This window comes from Zingiber officinale, chromosome 3A (assembly GCF_018446385.1).
Source record: "Zingiber officinale cultivar Zhangliang chromosome 3A, Zo_v1.1, whole genome shotgun sequence".
Classification (NCBI taxonomy): domain Eukaryota; kingdom Viridiplantae; phylum Streptophyta; class Magnoliopsida; order Zingiberales; family Zingiberaceae; genus Zingiber; species Zingiber officinale.
This window is the reverse complement of record NC_055990.1, coordinates 35,247,754-35,269,876: the sequence shown is the minus strand read 5'-3', so window position 1 is coordinate 35,269,876 and position 22,123 is coordinate 35,247,754. Positions and strand designations below refer to the sequence as shown.

Sequence of the window (22,123 nt, the reverse complement as noted above, 5' to 3'; positions counted from 1 at the left end):
TCGGTACACTTGAGCCATAGGAAGTATTGTGCCAAGAACAACAGAGAAAGTTTCAGTAAAGGCCTAGCCATTTCAACGCCGTGCAACCACTTTTGACTTTGGCGTTGCTGTTTACATTCCACATGGCCGTGCGTCGCTGGAATGAAGCTACAGCTCGAGCCAATATTGGGTGGATTGGATGGGTTGAATTAAATATTGTATAATCTCAAAGTCTTCACCATGCAATCATGGTGACAGCTACGTAAACATTTAATTCAACTATACGCTCAAAAAAAAATATTTAAAAAATCTAATAAATTTGAGCTATACAAACATTCTTTTCTATAGGTTTTCGTAACATGTATTTGATTATCATCCGAGTCTATATGGCTGTCTTTTAGTAAAACATTGAAATTACTTTACATAGAATTTAGCATTGTCTAATTCAACATGGAAGCTATGTGGTTGGTCGTCCTCCCGCCTCCCCATTCTTATTAAATATTTGATCGAGAGTGAACTAGTAAAAAGCAATAAATATGCATTATTCCCTACCCCTTATTAAATATTTAAATATTGATCATTATTATTGTGATTTATCATTGTCATTCTCATATTGGTTGTCAAGTACTTGCATTATATTATCATTGTGAGAGTTGGAATATATATTCACTATTTCCTTTCGAATGAAATATTTTTTTATTTGGTTTTTAGTTGATAGGTATTCTATTTATATCGATAAATTTTGAGATGATCAGTTTAATTTAATGAAAGTTTTTACTAGTCATCAAAGTAAATTAGAAAATGTTCACAGCGGATGGTCCATCAATCGAGCATTCTTAGATTAATTGTCCATTAAGAGATATTTATTTCTTAATTCATCCAAAATGGTTCAAATGAAATTGATCATGTCCGAAATCGGTGAATGCGATGAACTGGGGACGTAATTCTGCTGCTGATTGGATGAAGTCTTCGCACTATCTTGCAACACAAGGAGTGTTAGTGCTAGGTTATGGAAGGAGTCACCGACGTTGGTCCTTCGACGTTTAAATCAGTGATTGGATTAAGAGAAGAGAACAGTAGATGAAAACTATAGCAAATAGCGTGTGCAAATATAAAGCATCACATACCTTCGCCTGTAGATGGAGACTCCTTATAGTGTCATTGTAGCGTTATACACGTATATCAAAGTATTAGTACATTTTTCAAAGTTTTCTTAAGAAAGGATAGATTATAAATTGTTCTTGCCATCTTTCGTTAAATGAGTGTTTAAATCTTTATAATTTGACAGGCTGGAAGTCCTAAATGATAATTTGCTAGCAAGATATTCTCTGTCCTTTTCGGCATACACTTCCAAAAGAGTATGATATGACAGGTATCTAGGTCTCACTGTAGACCGATCGACCGTCGCTTAGTCAAGAGATCACCAGCTCGACCTTACAAAATGCAATCAACAACTCATTCTTCAGTCGACCTTTCATTTTGTCGAGGAGGTGCAATATGTTCGATTGACCCTTAGATCCCATCTGATAGGATGGTGGGCCCGATAAATTAATACTTAGCTTCACACCTAGTTGACAAGTTGTGAAGGACGACCCTCTGGAGATCCGGTTGACCCTTTACATTTGACTGCGATGTAAAGCTCGCTCAACCAACCTTATCTTGATCGCTTGATTTTGATCTTCACGTTACCTAATCTTTGACCCATTTTTTGAGGGGCCTACTTTTATCACTGTATCAGAAATATTGATCTAAGTCAATATATCGAATTCCGTGAACAATCCTACTAGTTTGGTTAATGAATTGAACGGAAATTGTGGATGGACTTATATTTCTAAAGACTATTGGTACTTTATTGAAAAAAAGGATAAAATCAAGATGACAAAAGCTAAATACGCTCGCTCCTAACGTCTCCGTTAATTCATTCCAGGGCCAATATGAAGGAGATAAATCACGAACGGTTACTAGTCTTTGGAATAATGACTAACATATAAGGAAAATATTTATCTCAGCTTTGCTGAAATTTGAGCTTTAGATCTTAAGGTGATAATATCTCATGTGTTAGTTATTAGATCGTCCCGAGGGGGAAAAATAAAGGGGAAAACTGATAATGAATAATGAAACCTAAGTAAGCGGCGCTGGGTGGACACGTGCATTGTTGAGGCCCCTGATTCCGTGTGTACGAAGGGGCAAAAGCACTAAAATAAAATAATAAACGCAATAAAATACACATAAAAGGCAATTGATCGATTAAAAGAAGGTCAAGAACTAGACGATCGTCGTTGCTGGGTCTCCTCCTCTTTTACTCCCCTTCTTCCTCTTGCTTTTCTCCTTCCGTAGACTCACGTCTATCTACTGGAAGGAAGGCGGAGGGAAGGGGGCGATAGCAACAATAACTTTATCTTTTTCTTCACTATCTGATTTCTCTTTGTTTGCCCTATCTTTGATACCGGTGCTAATATATCGGTGGATATACGGCGCTTTGTTGCTCGGTTAGTTGAGGAATTCTGGTCAGAACGATGAACGAGAAGGCCTCAGTTTCCAAAGAGCTCAATGCCAAGCACAAGAAGGTCAGTATTTTCTTCAGATCATGCCTTGTCTTGTTTCTCACTTTATCTTTTGTGCTTTTGGAGTATAAAGGTGTTGATTTTAAGAAAAATTTGGATCGATTTGACGTCCTGATTGTTGAAAAACGGAAATTGTGAGATCTGCGATTGTGGATGTCATTTCTGTGCTCCTTTTGGTGCTCGTAGTTGCTGGAGGTCTGTGAGCTGTCTGATGGGTATTTCTTCGGTGTTCTTTGGTTTCCACATTAGTACACTACTATTTTGACGGTGCTATGTGCTCCTGATATGTTGAGGAAAAAGATCTGTCTTTGTGCTTCTCTTCGGAGGATTTGATGGTCTGATCCACTGTTGATTTGAAGATTTTTCATGAATTCTTGATTTGACCTATAGTCCGGAGGTAGATAATCTTGTGGGTTTAAGAAATAACTCAGGTGAACTAGAAAAAGTAGTTTCTATCTTGGTGTGTTTTTGGATTTGAGTCGTTCAAAATTTTCCCTTCTGATGCTTCGGTTTGTGAAATTAATTCCCATAAAATTATCTCATTGGTGCAACATACTTGGTAAGTTTAAGTTTAGTACTGAAAAAGGATTAAGGATATATGTTAGGGTCTTATTCACTCATCTTAAAGAGCTAATGTGTAAAGAACTAGCTAATACAAAAGGATATTTAGATCTCCATTTGTTTGGTTATAAAATAATATATAGTCACACAAACTGAAAATACATTGTTTAGACAAATTTATGCTAACTCGTGGATATTATTGTGAACTTCTCTGAAAATAAATATGACCATAACAGGGCATAGAACTTGAGTTTTGGATTTAGATGAAGTAATTGAAATGCGTGGAAACATGTAGGAAATGAACAGAAAGAAATTGGAAACAAATATATTTATTAATTGGTTAATTGTGAATCATAAGTAAGATTATTAACTTTGTACATAAATCACTATTTAAAGAAGATCTTATTAGTTATTAAAAAGTTCTTGTTGGTTTCTGTTTTAATCATCATACAATCAGTAATGGCTATAGGGTAATCCATGCTGAAGGAGTTAAGAATATCACCTAATTCTGTGTGGATGAAGTTTCATAGCTAAGATGGAAATTTTGGTGGCTATGAAAAATTGGACAAAAAAAAAAAACAATATATAACCGGTTTAGTCCTTGATAAGCTGACAAGTTGACGTTCTGAAGTTTAATCCTTGAATTTGTCAACTCTATTTTTCTCTCCCAAAATTTGATTGTTGGTAGAAGTTGATGAAGTATCCACAATCAAGACACTTCAGCCATTTTGGGTGATTTTGTCTTTACAACTGTTCTGGATTTAAGTAATCGAACTCATAAGGGTAGATATAGAATAGAAAATTGATAAGTCAAGCAGACAAATCTCATTTCTCCAATGATGGATTAGAAAAAATCGATCACAAGAAGTTCAACACCCATGACAAAAGATGAGGATGAAATTCCCTTTCTTAGCATTAGTCATCCTGCTAGGAATTATAGGATAATTTTTCAAGTGCTTGTTATGCCATATGACCTTATGGTTGTGTGTGATCCCTCAACCTCTATGCTGCTAGCCTGCTACTGCAACTTGACAAAAGTTCTCATAAACATATAATTTTGAAGGCCATTACATCTAGGATGTTGAGGAAACATGGGGAGAGAACATTTATATTTGCAAATATATTGGCAGTCAAAAAGAATAAAATACAATTATATTTCTTGTGTGGTCCTGCTTTTGAGTCTGGTCTTCTCTGAGATGGTAGCTCCTTGCTTATCTTTGGTTCATGATAATGGTTTGACACTGTTAAAATTCATTGTCCTTTTGTTTGGACTTTCTGTTGATGTGGTTCATTATTTCATGTTCCTTTGGAATGCAATCGTCCAGTAATCTTTAGTCATTGAATAGTATTTGTCTTGCTTGCATAAAGCTTAGTGGTCACAGGCAAACTTTTGTAGTATATTCATTTTGGGTACTTGTCGATAGTTCAAGCTGGCCCCACTTCAATAATCTTAAGAGGTAGCTCTACTGTTCGGTTGTATGTAGTTCATATTTATCTTATTGTTTATAAGGTTTCTCAGAGTTTTCCCCAATTTTTTCGCTTCTAGTATAGTTCAATTTCTTGTAAGCAAGTTTTTTTGGTAGTTTGCTTGCTATTAGAATAAAGTTATATGTAATATGGCCTTGGAACTACTATTCTAGAACTCAATGATTGCATAACTTTTGATATCACACTTCTAGATTTGCTAAGGGGCATTTTTTCCCTCCTTTTTTGTTTTCATGTAATTTCAGATGCTTGAGGGACTTATGAAGTTGCCAGGAAACAGGGAATGCGCTGATTGTAAAGCTAAGTAAGTGGTGGAGGAGACAAAACCTTCATGTTTTTGTTGCTCAATCATAGAAGAAATTTAGCAATGATCTCAATGGTGATAGTGGTTGTTGGAAGACCACCTTCTTAACTTCTCAAGAGCAATTACAGTATAACACACAATTGACATATAGATTGTTTCATCAGTGCTAGTATCATAGGAGAAAAGCTATAGAAAACTGTACATGTTATAGACATATTTGTTGTGACCTGATGAGCATAAGAAATTGCTGCATATTTACTAGCATGGCTCTTCATCAGTATCAACAGTAGCAATTGAGTGCTTGGTTTTATATATTACATTCTTATTGTAATTTTAGAATAACTTTTCAATTTGTTATTCCTTGTTGTGTAAAAAATGTCATAGAATTTATTAAGCTATTTCTATAGTCAACTTTTCCAATTTAACTTGTTTTTCCTATCTATTTGCATGTAATATGCATATTCAGGTTAACTTTTCAATTTGAAATTTCTGGATGAGAGCAGCTCTAATCCTCTCATTTTCTGGGATACTAATGTTAATACTATCTACAACTTGGAAGATCTAAATGTAGAATGAATCAACTTGTTCATTTAGTTCTTGTCTATAGTACTTTCTTCTGTGTTCATGTTTTTACATTTTTCTGTTTGAAGTTAATGTTTTTCCTAGTGACCAACTTCATTCAGTTAATATGTTGCATGAAATAAACCTTACTCTTGTCACATAAACTTATTGAAATGGGAACCAGCTGTGAGATGTGTCATGATTGCCATTGATACTGATGTGTGCTTTAGTGGTCTTCATTCCAATCAGTTCCAGCCTATGTTTTGCTTTTGTAAATTTGTTGTAGGACCCATGCCATTTTGAGATCAATTGCCAACAAATATATTTGTTTAAAACCATTGAAAGAATTAAAATTGGATCACGCCACCATGTTTTTTCAAGCCATCAGTCTTATTTTTCAGGTTTTTGGTTCCATCATTGCCTGGCATTTATCGTAGAGTTAAGCATCAATAAATGAAATCCTGTTTTTTTTTTCCTTTTCCTTTTTGGCTGTGTGTGTGTGTGTGTGTTTTTGTGTACATGTTGGAACAGCTTTAGAGATCCATCATCCAATTATGTTCCAATCCTCCTTTTTTTTTAAAAAAAATATTATTAAACTGTTAAACCTTTCTGCTGCTCTGATTTTGGTTTGTCATCTTGCAGAGGTCCTAGATGGGCTAGTGTTAATCTTGGAATCTTTATATGCATGCAGTGTTCTGGAATACATAGAAGTTTGGGAGTACACATATCAAAGGTCTTGTGCAGTTTCTTTTCACGTGGTTTGATTAACTTTTTAAAAACATTTCTTTCTATAATATTGAGATTTGTTTGTGCTAAGACTTTTGATTGGTTCATGATTCTTTTACAGGTCAGATCTGCTACGCTTGATACATGGCTTCCAGAGCAGGTTACATTTATTCAATGTAATTACTGTCTAACTGTATGGTTTGCATTATTCACATTTTACTACTGAAGACAAAATTTTATATTGAGCTCTACTTGTTTTCTTCTTTTAGCTATGGGAAATGAAAAATCAAACAACTACTGGGAAGCAGAACTTCCTCCAAACTATGACAGAGTCGGAATTGAAAATTTTATTCGTGCTAAGTATGGGATTTATGTACTTTATTACTTCAGTTCATTTGCTTACATAAATGAATTGTCATATGATTTTCTCAGATTAGCTGATTACCTAAAAGTACTTGAATAACAATGTTCTTATTGCCAGATATGATGATAAAAGATGGGTACCTAGGAATGGACCATCGAAATCACCTTCAAATGCACGAGAAGAGAGGACAGCTGAATCTCCACAGAGGCACTTTGACAACAAAGTGAGTTCGAGAGAGGAGCAACTTAACAATGCACAGCTTAATGCCAAAAAAACTACCCCAGCAACACCTAAGCTACCCAGTCAGGTGAAGTAATCTGAACTATTGTTTGAGCTATGGAAGCTTTATGTACAAGTCTGCTATTACATTTGGGATCTTCTTTTGCAAGTACAATATGTATATGATAGATTGATTTCTGTTTGTTTAATTCTCATACTCTTGTAAGTATAATCCTGATACTTCTAGTGACATTTGTCACTCTAATGAGTCTGTATAATCTTAGGCTTTTGATTCGTAGTTCTAAATATTAAGGAAAATTGAGGGCAGCTGAATTGGACACTAAACTGACCGGATGAATAATGCTGTTGTTCGAATTGGATTTTGTCAGCGTATCATGGTTTGCTGTGTATTATAAATATGTGATGTTGTTGCCTTGTCCACACACACACACAGATGTACACACTTGACTTATCTTCATATTTACAATTAGTTAGTGTCTATCATCACCATATTAAGTCATCAACATTAAAAGTATTTGTCCTAACTATTTGAGCCGTGTACAATCTTATCTCTCCACTAAGTTCTATGTTAAGCTATGCCACTAATGATTTTCAAAACCAGTAAGTCATTTGTTATTACATCAATTTCTATTTGATGTCCCTCTATCTGTATATCTTCTACTCTAAGGTTGGATTTACTTTGGTGAAAGGTAGAGGGGGAAGGCGAGGGGAAGACCCAAAATTACACATAGAGCTCCATCAGTCTTGTATATTTTCCTCCTTTTACCAGATGCACGTGCCACTGTGGAAATAAGTTTTTTCTTAAATTTGTTTATGTTTATTGAGCAGAATTAGTCTGACGATGTGATTTTGCAAAAATCTGAAGATACTTCACACAAGATGAATATTTTGGCAGTTTTTAAAATGTTTTCTTGTTTATTCTTTCTATTTCAAGAACCCCCTAGCAGTCAAAAGGAGTATATTAGAATCATTACAAGTGATTTCCTGATTTGATCTTGGCTGGTGGCGATACTCATTTGCCTTCTCTCTCTCTCTCTCTCTCTCTCTCTCCTCTCCTCTAGCTTGTGTTCTTCAAGATATTACTTTGTTAAGCACAACTTTTCTATCTCATCATTTTTAAGTTACAACTGTTCTATTATGTACGTTCACTCTATCTGTGTTCTGCATTATTTCTGAAATTTATCTTAACATACTTCCTGTTATCAACAATACCTATGGAGAGCTGCTTAACAAGCATGTTGATTGGCATGGTTTGATGGAGTAACAGGTATCCACAGTGACAAAAGTTGAGCCTTCTGTGCCCAAGGGTGGCTCTTCACAATCTCCAGAGTCTGCACCAACCCATGCAGATGTACCACCAAAAGTTAATACACCAGCACCACCACCAAAAGTTGATACCTCAGTGCCACCTGCAAAAGCTGATTATGTAGCTGATCTTCTCAATATTTTTACAATAGAGACACCTACTGCAAATGGCTCAGACTCATCTTCCAAGGATGATAATTCATGGGCAGGATTCCAATGTATGTGTTTGAGTTTTTTTTGAAAGGTTGTCAAGGTGCTTTGTGATATACAGATAGTGACACAAATCAACTCTTTAAAGCTCTTTTGAATTGGTGCTCCTATGGTTTATCCGTTCAGCTCCTGTGATGCTTCTTCATAACTGTATGATGGTACTTTTGGTTTTATGTTTACTTACGGTTTTAATGCACCATGTATCCAACAGCTGCTGCGATGACAACTTCTGCGACCCAAACAGGTAGTTCAAAACCAGTGGAAAGTAAACCTGCAGTGGGAATTCAAGATTTATTCAAAGAGTCTCCTGTCCTGACACTATCTTCAAGTCCAGCCAAGTCTCATGCGAATGTAAAAAGTGACATTATGAGCCTTTTTGAAAAGGTTACTTGTGTGTTCTGCATATATTATTTCGAATTTTATTCATCTGTTTTCGTATACTCAAGTTTCTCAGTAATCTGCATGCTTCTTGGCTAGTATAAATTAAGAATTTATTATTGTTTTGATAGATAAGACACATGAAATATTAAATGCTAAATTAGAATCTCGGTGGAAAACACTAAAAGTGAATGGTTTAGGCTTAGTAGAGTAAAAACAGAATATATAGAATTTAAGTTTAACAATATTAAACGTAATGAAACAATTGTTAAGATAGGAGATGACGAGTTGTCTAGAACTAAGAGCTTTAAGTATTTATGATTATTTTTGTAAAACGATGGAGGGATTGAAAGAAATGTCTTACATAGAATACAAGTAGAATGGTTGAAATGGAGGTTAGCGTCGGGTGTTTTATGTGATCGTAAAGTATCTCTAAAACTTAAGGGAAGTTCTACAAAATGACAGTTAGGCCTCCTATGTTCTATGACTTTGAATGTTGGGCTATGACTCGGGTACATGAGCAGAAGATGAAAGTTGTAAAGATAAGGATGTCAAGGTGGATGTGTGGACATATGAGGATGAACAGAATAAGGAATGAGCATTAGAGAGAATCGAAGTTGCATCTGTTAAGGAAAAACTTTGAGAGATACGTTTAAGATGGTATGAACATGTACGACGACCAACAAATGCCCCAGTTAGACAATGTGAAACTATGACAAATACGCACATCAAACAAGGGAGAGGAATACCAAAAAAGGCTTGTTAGCAATAATAAAATAAGATAAAATTTATTTAAATATAGATGATGATATACTAGGGGATAGAGTATAATGGCATAGAAGGATCCATATAGCTGACCTCACCTAGTAGGATAAGGCTTGATTGTTGTTGTTGTTGTATCCCCATGCTTGACTGTGCGCACAAAAGTGTAGTATCCTAGATAAATGCAAACCACGAAATTGAGTTGAGTGTTTTCATATGTTTTCCATGTTTTTATCTTTAAATGGTTCAGTCATCTTTGTAGGGAAGTTGAATCATGGGGCATATGTGTTGTACTTTGTTATAGAACTCTTTGAATCACTCAATATCAACGAACTAAACTGTGGCAATTTTACCACCTAAATAGTTAAAGAGTATTGCCATCTTCCTGCCACTACAAGTTTAACTAAAGATTATGATTACTCTATTGTATATGTAATAATGTACACTCACTAATATTCTCTATTTCTTTTTCAGTCAAATATAGTTTCACCATATTCCATTCACCAGCAACAGCTTGCATTTCTTTCCCAGCAGCAAGCTCTTCTGGCAGCTGCTAAATCTGGTGTCCGTCCTGTATTATCTGGAATTTCTAATCAATCAGCTGGGACAGCCTTGATTGCACCTCATATGAATGCCATTCCTCAAAATTGGCCAAACTTAGGTCATCAAACCCCAGGAATAACCACAGTAGATAATCAGAAAAGTTCCAATCATTTTCAGGTAGTGCCCTGATTCATTACTTGCTAATGCAACAGATAATTGGTTATAACCCTTCCTTTTTTACTCTGCAGACTGGGATTGCAGCTCAAAGACATCCTTCATTGAACTACAACAATATTCAAAAACCCGGGTAATTGACCACCTTCATTTTTCCCTCCAGTCGATTTCCCAATTTTTATTTCTGTCAGAGAATGTTGATTACCTGGTTCGATTGATTCTGCAAGTATTTTGGCCTCGATGTGAGTTTTTGTTTCCCAAATCATCTGGGATGGTTTGTAATTTAATACAAAAACTAAGGCTGCACTTGGTTCCCATAAGGGAATAGGAATGAGAATGAGAATGAGAATGATAGAAGTGGGGCATGGGAATGGAAAGGTTTCCATACCCCCCATTTTGCTAAGAAATGACCCATTCCTATGTTTGGGGGATTGATTCCGTGGGACCCATCACTATTTATCCAAACCAACCACCATAATTCCATTCCCATTCCCCATTCCCATTTCGTCCAACCAAGCACCCCCTAAGTCCTGCATCTTGGCTACTTTGTTGGATATTAGTGGTTATTGCAAATTATGATGTTTGTACCAGTATTGTTTTCACTGTGTTTTTTCCTGCTCTGGTTCTCTTGTGGTTATCAAGCCATGTAATGCCAATGGTGCCAATTGTACCATTCTCGTACAGAAACAAGATACTTAAGCTAGAAGATTGATCAATATTTTGGTCTGCATTTTAGGTTGTTTGTGGGATATCTTTAATTGCATCAAGCCTGATTGTTTAATCTTGGATCCTCCGTTCATCGTTTAGCTCAACTTGCGCAATTCATATTCATTGTTTGATCACATTCTATTCCTACCTCAGGATGCACCATGCAGGGGGGCCTTCAGCAATGAATGGAGTAACCAAAGCTGTTGCATCTTCGTCTCCTGCGACGTCTAATAAATCTGGAAAAGACTACGACTTTTCTACCTTAACTCAAGGGATGTTCTCCAAACATTGAAGTTTATTCTCAGAAGTTCCATGGTTGCTATCTTTATATTGCACTCGAGTTGAATTCCAGGTGGTCTGGAAGCTCTTGATGGGGCAGTTTGCTGCCACCTCTTTAGCTTTCATTTGTATGAATTATGCCCCATTTCAGATGTTTCTTGTAGTGTGCATTGCCAAATATTAGATTCAGCAACAACAAAAAAAAGTTCTTCCCATCCAAATACATGTTCATCTAATAAGTCACATTGTGTTGAAGATTATTTAACTAGCCTGTCAGCATCTGTAAATACATTACATTTTCGTCAGCACAGACGCATTTATGTTAGAATTCTTATAATTTTTCTAAGTTGCTATTTCGTTTCGTTCTGGATGCTTATCTTGCATTGTCAAGGAAATATCGTGACTACACTTCTTTATTCCAAGTCCATTTTTAAGTAGGCAAAATTATCAACTTAAAATTTTTAATTAAATTAAATTAATCCTATATGTTTATAATTAAATAAAATCAATCCTATATGTTTAGTTGAGGACGATGAATTTAAAAACTGAAGAAAATTTTAGTTTTTTTTAATATTTATTTCATGGAAAAAGATGATCATGCGGAGGCTCGAGCTGGACTGTACTGAGCGGTTGACAAGAGCAGGGTCCTACTGTGTAGTCGGTGACTATGTTGAACGACCTTATTGTGTAGTCGGTGACTATGTTGAACCGCTTAATTAAGTTTGTCAAATATCTATTTCATGTATGTTACTTTGTAAATTATCAAATCACATATGGGATACCAATTTTATAATTAGCCTTTTCTCTCGTGGCTGCCGCGTGCATTTGAACTGAAAGAGAAATTTGAACCATATCGATATCTCTTTGTAACGGGTGTCTAAATCAACACCGACGGTCGACAACGGTGCAACTTCTTCGCCAAACCTAAACACCATGTCATGTCCAACACTGACATCTTTCGACGGCCTGCAGCACGGTGCAACAACAATTCAACAAAGATAAACAACTCTCCTCCCGACCATTTTCGACCGCAAAACTCAGGTATGTTTTTTTTTAATCAGTGCTCAAATCTTCTTGTAGGGCGAAGGTTTCTTAAAACCAAAGTTTCATGCTTTGGTTTGGTGTAAATTTCGACAGTTCCAAAACTCTTGACACTCTACACTCGACACTATTCATTGTGTGGTGAAACATCCTCAAATCTTCTTGAATTGCAAGCATTCAAGAAAAACTTCAAAGCACCGATAACATTTAAAATCCTACCGAGGATGGAGCTTTTCACTGTGATCAATTGAGACATGTATTTTCTTCTATTGATTTTTAGTTGTCTTTTTTCTTTTTTTATAGATGAGTATTATCAATTTGAAGATTAACATTTTTAATTTTTAAATATCTTTATTTAACCCTTTAAATCAAAACCCTAATCATGTTTTATCATATCTGTTTCTAAATCCTAATAGATTTATAGTATAATTTGAATAAGATCCACATATGATCTATTGAATTCCTCTACTAGGTTATTGTGTTTTTTTTAAATATTTACAATTTTAATAGAATTTTTATTTGCAATATGATTAATTTATGATTATATCAATATAAGAAAGATTAAATTTCTATGAGGTGCTCAAAATTATGGTACAATCTATAGATTCACAAATAGAGAATCGAAACAAATCCATCACTATAAATATAAATATGAGTACCGACAATATGAATTACAATTTCAATCTGAATGAACAAGCTCCTAGTTTTGAGGATGACTCAATACTTACAGTATTGGAAGATTTTTGAGGATACATGGACTAAACAAGAATATAACGAGAACAGAATGGAAGAGAAAAATCAAATGGATATTTTTGAGGATGAATTCTTAACAAATGATATGCACTATTTATTAGATAAGCCAATGAACACTAATGAATATAGTGACCTTGATGAGCAGTTTTCATTAGCTAAAGATGCATATAAAATGAACAAAAGATTTGTTTCGTTGCTAATGAACGAAGTAGATGATTCTGTCGAGGAATTTGTGTTGGTTAGGTAACGTATTTTTTCTTAACTTCCATAATGTTAACTCAACTCAATTTCAGTAGTACTAACATAAATATATATCAATTCTTATTTTAGGTATACGCAACTCAATTTTTTTTAAATATACACTTGCTAAATATGCTATGAATATATGCTTCACATACAAAATAAAGAACACCAGGAAGAATAGAGTTAAAGCAATTTGTGATGAAGAAAATTATACATGGATAATAATTGCAAGGAGAGATATTGAATTCTTAGTATGACAACAATTGATTATCCTATATGCACATCTTTATTTATAACTTCTTAGATTGAAAGTCATTTTATGGTGTTATAAAATTATAGACTCATAAACATTCAGAATGAGATGAAATCATAATTTGGAGTGAATATATCATATCGCAAGGCATACAATGCACGTGTGAAAGCTATAAATAAGGTGGTAGGTGATTCGGTTAAGGATTATGGTGATTCTCTGGACTATTTCATGAGATAAAATATAGAGACCCAGATACATATGTTACATTGAAAAGAAATGATGATAAATTTCAACATTATTTTTGGGCTTTTGGTGCATGTGGAAGAATTTTTCGAACTTATTTTCAAAAATTAATTAGAATTGATGCAATACACGAAAGGGGCAAGTATCCTGGTGTATTATTGATGGCCACAATAGTAGATGGTAATGCAAATCTTCTTCTAGTTGGCTTTGCAATTGCTGAGGTTGAGTGTGACGCTGCATGGGAATGGTTTTAAAATCATTTAAAGATATTTCTTGTAATTGATCCATCAAAGATGACAATTATATCTGATAGACATCGTGAAATATTATCTGCAATGAGTAAACATTACCCTACTGCTTACCATGGATTATGTTGTCATTACCTGTCTTGTAATATAGTTACATATACTCATGATAAACTTGTATTAGGATTAATGTGCAGAAACTTAGGAGCACAATAAGTTAAGCGAAAGACACAGTTAGCGAGAAGGATGGCATGAGAAAGAGTTGACAAGCTCAGTGTATCTGAGAGACGAGGTGCTGCGAAAGAGTATGCTGGCGGATGAAGCGCGTGACGTTTCTGAGGGACAAGAAGCCAGAACAGAACGCTCAAGGAGAAGGAAGATCATTTAAGGAGCTGATCTGTCTTAGGGAAGACACCTTCAATGGATTGCAAGGAACCTTCCATGAATAGTACCGAAGGCACCTTCCAGCCTATTGAAGGCGCCTTCCAATGACCGTTAGCGCTAAGATAAAGTTTTATCTTCGGCGATAAAACTTGTCTGATTGAAAGCGCCTTGAACCTTATTGAAGGTGCCTTCCAGCTTTAAATAAAGTTTTCCAGGGGCTATAAAAAGACCCTTAGAGCTAGGAAATAAATAACTTCTGTATTAACTTTTCTAGTCATTTTTGAGCTGTCAATGTGTGTAAGAGGCTTCTCTGCCTTTAACAAAGGAGATACTTTTAGTGGAGCTTTGCAACTGTGTTAGATTAACAACCACTTAGGTTGTAACCAAGTAAAAATCTTTGTCTCTTTTATTTTATATTGTTCATTTATTTTATATTAGTTATCTAATATTTGCGTCCATGCTAAGTTCCAAGCAAGAGAAATTACTAACTCTTTTTACAGGTTATTCACCCCCCTCTAGCCGGCCTCACAGGAACCAACAAGTGGTATCAGAGCCCAACCGCTTTAAAAGGATTAACCACCGACAAAGCATAGAAGATAATGGTCAGAACAAGTATCCATCCGCCTAAATTCGAGGGAGACTTCACCTAATGGAAGAAAAAAATGGAGGTGTCCTACAAAATAGATTTGATATTTTTCTAATTTTAAAAAATGGTTTTGTAGTACCTGTTGGGACCTTGATGCCCGGCTAGAGGGGGGGGGGTGAATAGCCGATCACCCACAATGTTCGCTTCCTATAACTTGTTAGCGCACAACGAATACAAAAACACGACTAACAAGTATAAAGCTAAACCCTAGAAGACAATAAACAAGAAAACAAACCAACACGTTATGTTTAACGTGGTTCGAAGATTAGGGCTCCTACTCTATAACTATCTGTAAGGTGGACAATTCTGATCCGTCGATGGATGACTCCCCGAAAAACCTCCGGCTAGCTCAAGTTCCTTGTCAGTAGAGAAAGCTCGCCACAAACACTTGAATATAAGCACACCGATCACATGAGGGCTTGGGAGACTCAAATAGACTTTAACCAAGTCTATTTCGTCAACCTTAGTCAAGCACCACGAGCTCTCTTAAATAAAGCTCGGGAGGAAATACCTAGCTGTGTGTCCTGCCACCAGTCAACTGGTTCTCTGTAGAATTTAACTGTTACATTCCAACGACTCGATACCAGTCGACTGATAGAAGTACCAATTTACTGCTACAGTAACTTCTATAGTACTAGTTTACTATTTTCATAGCCATTGAATACAGAAATATTCTGTGCCCTGGCCCAGTCAACTGGTCCAGTTGCCAGTCGATTGGTAAAACCCTAACCCTAGGATTTTGTCCCCCCTCCCCCGAGTACATTCACTCAACACTCGTTCTTGTCTGACCAACCTAAACCCAGCCTTCTCCATCAGCCTCGCATCCCTCGGATGCCTCCCCATCCTTCACGCCTTACCTTTTGGAGCTTCCTTCGACCTTGTCTTAGTTGTTGGGTCTTTCTTTTCCAAGAGGTTCCTCACTTCCGAGACTTCAACTATTGTCATGTCACACTTGGACTTACGTTGCTAAGACTATATACTTGGACTTACAGCGCCAAGACACTTTGGCTTTTCTCTTTTGCCAAGATCACACTTGGACTTTTCTTTTTGTATATGTATCCTGTACACTCACAATGCATATCAAATAAGCCAATAAACCTAATTTAAATCTTTGCTCAAACATTAAAACCTAGGGCACCTAGATTTCTCCAACAATCTCTCCCTTTTTGATGTTTGACAACCCATTAAAGTTAGGGAAATAGTATAGCAATACATCCTCCTAGCTAGGATTTCCCGTAAAGTTAAACTTCACCCCCTTTTCCAACAAGTGAGCAATTGCTCCCCCTTCACCTAAGCTCCCCCTTGAGCTAGGTTTTCTTACAATGGTGTGTAGGTTTCCCACTTAAACCCAACACTTCTCCCCCTTTGTCATACATCAAAAAGAGCTCCAACAATATCCCAATGATTGGACTCTTTAACTTCTAATGACCATAAATATCATGTATTAATTCCTTATAAGATTACATACATATTCATTACTCTTTTGGTCATTTTCTAATGCTGAAAAATATTTTCAGACTGTATCAATCGACTGCCATTATTCTCAGTCAACTGCCCTCTTAAAAATGGGCTTACAGAGACATTTTGTGCTTGTGAACAGTTTTAGGGTTGATTTATAGCTAGAGGGGGGGTGAATAGCTTATTGCGCTTGGTTTGCTTGCTTCATGATATTGATTTGCAGTAGAATAAACTTAAAACAAGACTCACAATGCTAACACAAGGATTTACTTGATATCCACCTCAAGAAGAGATGACTAATCCAATGATCCACATACGACACGCTCTCCACTATGAAAAACACTCCTTCTCGGTAACTACCGGAGGTGGAGAAACCTCGTACAACACTCACACAACAAGATACAAAGCACACAAGAAGAAAATACAAGAATACAAAGTAAAAACCTTTTCTTGCTTGACCTTGTTGATGTAGATCGTCTCTTGAACCTTGGAAGTGCAACAACATTTGTCCCCAAGAGCTTCGAAGAACTGGCGGAGAGTAAGTGGAGAAGATCGCATGCACTTGAAGGCTTGAGTGAAGAAGACTGCTGAGAAGAAAGCTCGCTACGACTTTATACACTACGCCTCTAGGGCTCTCAATCGATTGGGCTTACTCCCAATCGATTTCCACATGAGATCCGTGTCATCCCAGCCATTCAAAGCTCGCTACCTATGTAACGGTCATATCCCAATCAATTGGTTAATCGATTAGGGAAGCTTGAATCGATTGGATGATCAATTCAGAGTGCCTCTCTGCTCTCGCTGGAAAAGGTCTGAATCGATCGTCTGATTGATTCAGCCTTCCTCACGTTGCGTGAGAATTCTAGCCCCAATTGATCGACCGATCGATTGGCGGTGCCCAATTGATTGACCGACCGATTGGGGATGCTTCTATGCTTACGATTCAGGCTCCCAATCAATCGGGAAATCGATTGGTTGCTATTTATCGTAACACTCTCCCAATCGATCGGCTGATTGATTGGGCTTCAGTTCTATCGATCGGTTGATCGATTGACCTCCCTTGGCTTGCTTAACTTAAGCTTAAGGGTTCCCAAATCTAATATCCGATCAACCGTGACCTATTGAAACTCCTCATGCCTAGCATCCGGTCAACCTTGACCTGCTGGGACTTCCTCAAAAGTGTTCGATCAATCCTTTGACCCACTTGGACTTTTCTCCTTGTTCCAAATGACCGGTCAACCTTGACCCACATGGACTTACCGTCTCGTGCCAAGTGTCCGATCTCCATAACCCACTTGGACTTCCTTCCACCAGATGTTCGGTCACCCTTGACCTATCTGGATTTCCTTATGCCAAGTATCCAGTCACTCCTTTGACCTACTTGAACTTCCCAACACTAGGTGTCCGGTCAACCTTGACCCACTTGAATTTCCACGTGCCTGACTTCACTCACCAGGTCTTTTCATCTGCCTAGCTTCACGCACTAGTACTTTCCATCTACCTAGCTTCACTCACCAGGACTTTCACCTAACTTCACTCACTAGGATTTTCACCTGGCTTCACTCACTAGGATTTTTTCACTGCTCGGCTTCACTTACCGGGACTTTCACCTTCCCCGCTTCACTCACCAGGACTTTCACCTAGCTTCACTCTGTAGAATTTTCCCTTCTGCCAACCTTCCTATTGGTCTTGCCTTTGCATAACCTCCAGTTAGGATTTTCCTAGTCAAGTAACCGGTCAGCCTTGACCTACTTGACTCTTCTTCACATCAAACCGATCAAACCTTGACTAAAGGGGAATTCCACCAACAATCTCCCCAATCGGACTATTGTACCTGTAATCTTCATATATTGTCAAATATTGAAACTCACATATCAAGACTCAAGTTTGAGCCAACTCAAGTTTAGTTAACTGGGTCAATCCTGACCCATGGATATTACACCAATAATCTCCTCCTTTTTAATATTTGACAATACCTTTAAGTTAGGCTAGTCTCATAATCTCAACTTCTTCATGCGAAAGCATGAATGAAGGTTTCCTTCATTTTCTTCCTTTCCTAGAGGGCAAACTCCTCTTTTGGATAATGAAGACCTAACTTAAACCCTACATTCTCCTCCTTTGGCACACATCGAAAACTCTCCCCTTGAAGAGTTACTCATACATTGTTCACAACATCACATGTTCACAACACTACAATGGAGGTCTCATACCCTTCATTGTATCCAATGATCACCCTTGAGCATTAAACCACCTCACAATGCTCATCCTAGAGCATTTTCTCTAACGAAGATTAACCACCTTCTAATGTGTTTAAACAAAATAATTTTCATGTCCTTAAAGAGTGACTCTCCTTAAGGACATGCTCCAAACTTCTATCATTGCACCAACAATGACTTGGGATCCCTAAACCTTTAGGAAATCCAAAACTTGAAGTTTTGAGGTTCAATTATCAACATTTGAATGCAAACCTCAACCTAAACTTCAACTTAGTCTACTTTTAACCAAACCATTCTTGTTTCAACAAAAATATCACCCTTAAATATATATAAATATAATCCAAGGGTTTAGGAATGATTAACGAGACTAGAAATGACTTAAAGTACTAAAATCAGACTTGTATAGCCAAAATCATCCTTTTCAATCGATTGGGGTTGAGACTCAATCGATTGAATCCATTTCAATTGATCCACTAATCGATTCCGCAAGCTTCTATTCACGGAGAAACTATTTGAATCGATCGACCGATCGATTCAGCAACGTTGAATTGATTAACGGATCGATTCCGCGAGCTTCTGCTCGCGAGAAACCCCATCTCAATCGATCGGTTGATCGATTGAGATGCTCCAATCGATCGACTGATTGATTAAATCTCTGATTTCATGAAATCCAATTTCAGTGAAATTCAGAAATGCCCTAAAAATTCTACAAAATTCTAAAAATCATGAAAATTCTTGTAGACATTATTTAGGGTATATACTATCATGGAAAAATAGTTTTCTAAGAAAATACACCTTATTTTCAAAGATTGACACAACATTGGAAACTTATAAAAATTTCAATGTTTCTTCTAAGTTTCGTGTCTAACTTTTTAATGATGATTACAATCAAAAGACAACCTTCACCAAGGTTTTCCAAAGTATATTTAAAATTATTTTCAAAACCAATTTCTGACCATATTCTTTGGGCTCAATGCACATGACTTGTACATTAGCTTTCCCAATGATTGGAGTACACATAACTATGTGTTTTGATGAAATCAAAACTCTAATAGATGCACTAAATCAACATCTTGAGTCTTGTTCATCATCCTAACATCTTACTTGTATCTAATGTGCACTAAAACACATACAAGTTAACTTATAGTCTTTGTGAGATGTAGATTTTGGTTTTGCCCTAAACTAGGGATCATGCATATCTATCTAAGCATTTTAAATTATAATCATCCACCTAGGATGTCACTTGTTAGTAAATGTAATTATCCTTGATCATAAGGAATTTAAAATAATGCATGATAAGTTATGACATACATCAAAAAGAATATTTTTCAAAAGAAGATGTACTATAACTATATGATGTATGTATGACATGACATAGTATTTTTATTTATTTTTCATAATAAGCATGAATGCAACATATGATGTCATGACATATGATGGGTAAATAATCATGTCAATTAGCATAAATAAATATACTTAGATTATCTATCTAAGTATTCTTAAACCTTAGCTAAACTTAATAAAATCATCCTAGGTTACCCCTATTTTCATAAGAAAATGTCAAACTCCCAACTTGATATTTCTTTTGGTTTTCCTTATTTGTGTCAATTTTAAATTAAATCCAATTCCTTAAATTTTGGCACATTTTACTCTTCCAAAGAGTAAACAATTTATCCTTTACATTTTCAAAGGTTAACAAAAATCTTGAAAATGTCGTCAAGTATCAACTTTATTAAGGTTGGGTTAACCACCCTACCCATTTAGAGTTTCTAAACCTATATAGGATGTAGAGAATATGCTCCTAGAAACCCAAAGCCTATTGGTGCTCCTTGGATGCTCTAGGTACTCACTAGGGATGACTTCCCTAGATACCTTCCTAGTGACTTTCCTAGGCTTCGTAGAAGTCTTGGTCATTTCTTTTAGGTCAACTCTAGGGATTGCTTCCCTTGTGACCTTCTTAGTGACTTTCTTAGACTTCTTAGAAATCTTAGTCACATTGGTCTTGGCAAAAATACTTCTAGGGATAACTTCCCTTGTATCTTTGATCTGACCCCTAGACCTAGGGTTGGTTCCATAGCTATATAGAACCCTACGATATTCGGTCATATCCTTTTTGGTTTTAGGTTTATACCCTAAACCTCTACGACCATTGGATGGATCTTGATGTCATAAACCTAGGCTTTTGTTCTTGGACCCTTGTTCTTCATGTGTGATTTTTCTAAGGGTCCTCTTTAATTTATCAAGTCTCAACCTCAAGACTTGATTTTCCTTCCATAACACCTCAACTTTAGATTTTTCATTAAAACCTTTATTTTTATTTATCTTAGGCATGTACCTAGAATCCTTAGAGTTATTGCCTAAGTTGTTTTCTATCTTTCTAGCCTTAGGTTGAGTGATTTTAGCATGATAAGCTACATGTTTTTCCTTAATTCTATCATGTTTCCTATGTTCATGATAAATAGTATTAAAATGATATAAACTAGACCTAGCATGTTTTTTATCATGACTTAAAGGAATAGGTTTAATAAATGATACCTTAGGTTTGATCTTGAGAGCTCCCCCTTGAGTTGAGCTTCCTCCCTTGGCTTTGGACAGTTTCTTCCACTTAGGACATTGACTCCTGTAATATCCTCTTTGATTGCAGAAGAAACACACAATGTGTTCCTTGATCTTCTTTGTCATGGGGCCGACCTCCTTGTCCTTCTCCTTAGCCTTGGGTGCCACTTGACTCTTCTTCTTGGCCAATTTAGGACACTTACTCTTGTAGTACCCTTTTTTCCTACACTCAAAGCATATAATGTGATTTTTATTATTTGAAATTGAAATAGTTATACCTTCTTTTCTTGTAGGGATGACACATAATCCTCCGTTTGATTTTTCTTGACTTGTAGAGGTGACACCATCTTCTGCTTCATGTGACTCGGAGGTAGAAGCTTTTTCTTGCTCTAATGTCAAGGAATGACGCTCCCCCTCAATCTTAGAGGTGGAGGCCTCTTCATATTCATCCTCTTGCACATGAAATAAGGAGTATACTCCTTTGCCTTTGTCTTCATTCTCTCTAGAGGATGGACTTTCTTCTTCTTCTTCCGATGTTGAGCACCTCTCAACTTCGGGCTCTTCTTCTCCTTGGTCTTGATCCAATGAGTCACCCTCTTTGGATTCTTCTTGGTTTGGTACAGTGAAGGGGACCTCATGGATTTTAGCTAATTTGCTCCATAGCTCCTTGGCATCTTCAAATTCTCCATTCTTGCATAAAATTATGCTTGGCAATAGACTAACAAATAATTTGGTTATCTTGTCATTTGCTTCGCACTTTTGAATTTGCTCATTACTCCATTTTCTTTTCTTGAGAATTTTACCTTTTGAATTCTTTGGAGCTTCAAACCTTTCTATAAGAGCAAACCCTCGCTCTATATCCATCATGAAGAAATTTTTGATTCTTGATTTCCAAGAATTGAAGCTTGCCGATGTATACGGTGGAGGCACCCTTGTGTCGAA

The 22,123-nt window shown here is 36.4% G+C and overlaps 1 protein-coding gene across 1 annotated transcript; it reads left to right on the top strand.

Annotated features, from left to right (window-relative positions):
- Nucleotides 1-2,215: 2,215 nt before the first annotated feature.
- On the top strand, nt 2,216-11,489 carry LOC122051723 (ADP-ribosylation factor GTPase-activating protein AGD5-like). The gene is made up of 11 exons (XM_042612971.1): nt 2,216-2,546; nt 4,835-4,893; nt 6,097-6,187; nt 6,302-6,356; nt 6,450-6,540; nt 6,662-6,851; nt 8,052-8,307; nt 8,511-8,683; nt 9,914-10,159; nt 10,231-10,289; nt 11,018-11,489. Exons 1-11 carry the CDS (start codon nt 2,496-2,498, stop codon nt 11,154-11,156), a joined length of 1,410 nt encoding a protein of 469 aa, XP_042468905.1. The 5' UTR covers nt 2,216-2,495; the 3' UTR covers nt 11,157-11,489.
- Nucleotides 11,490-22,123: the final 10,634 nt, after the last annotated feature.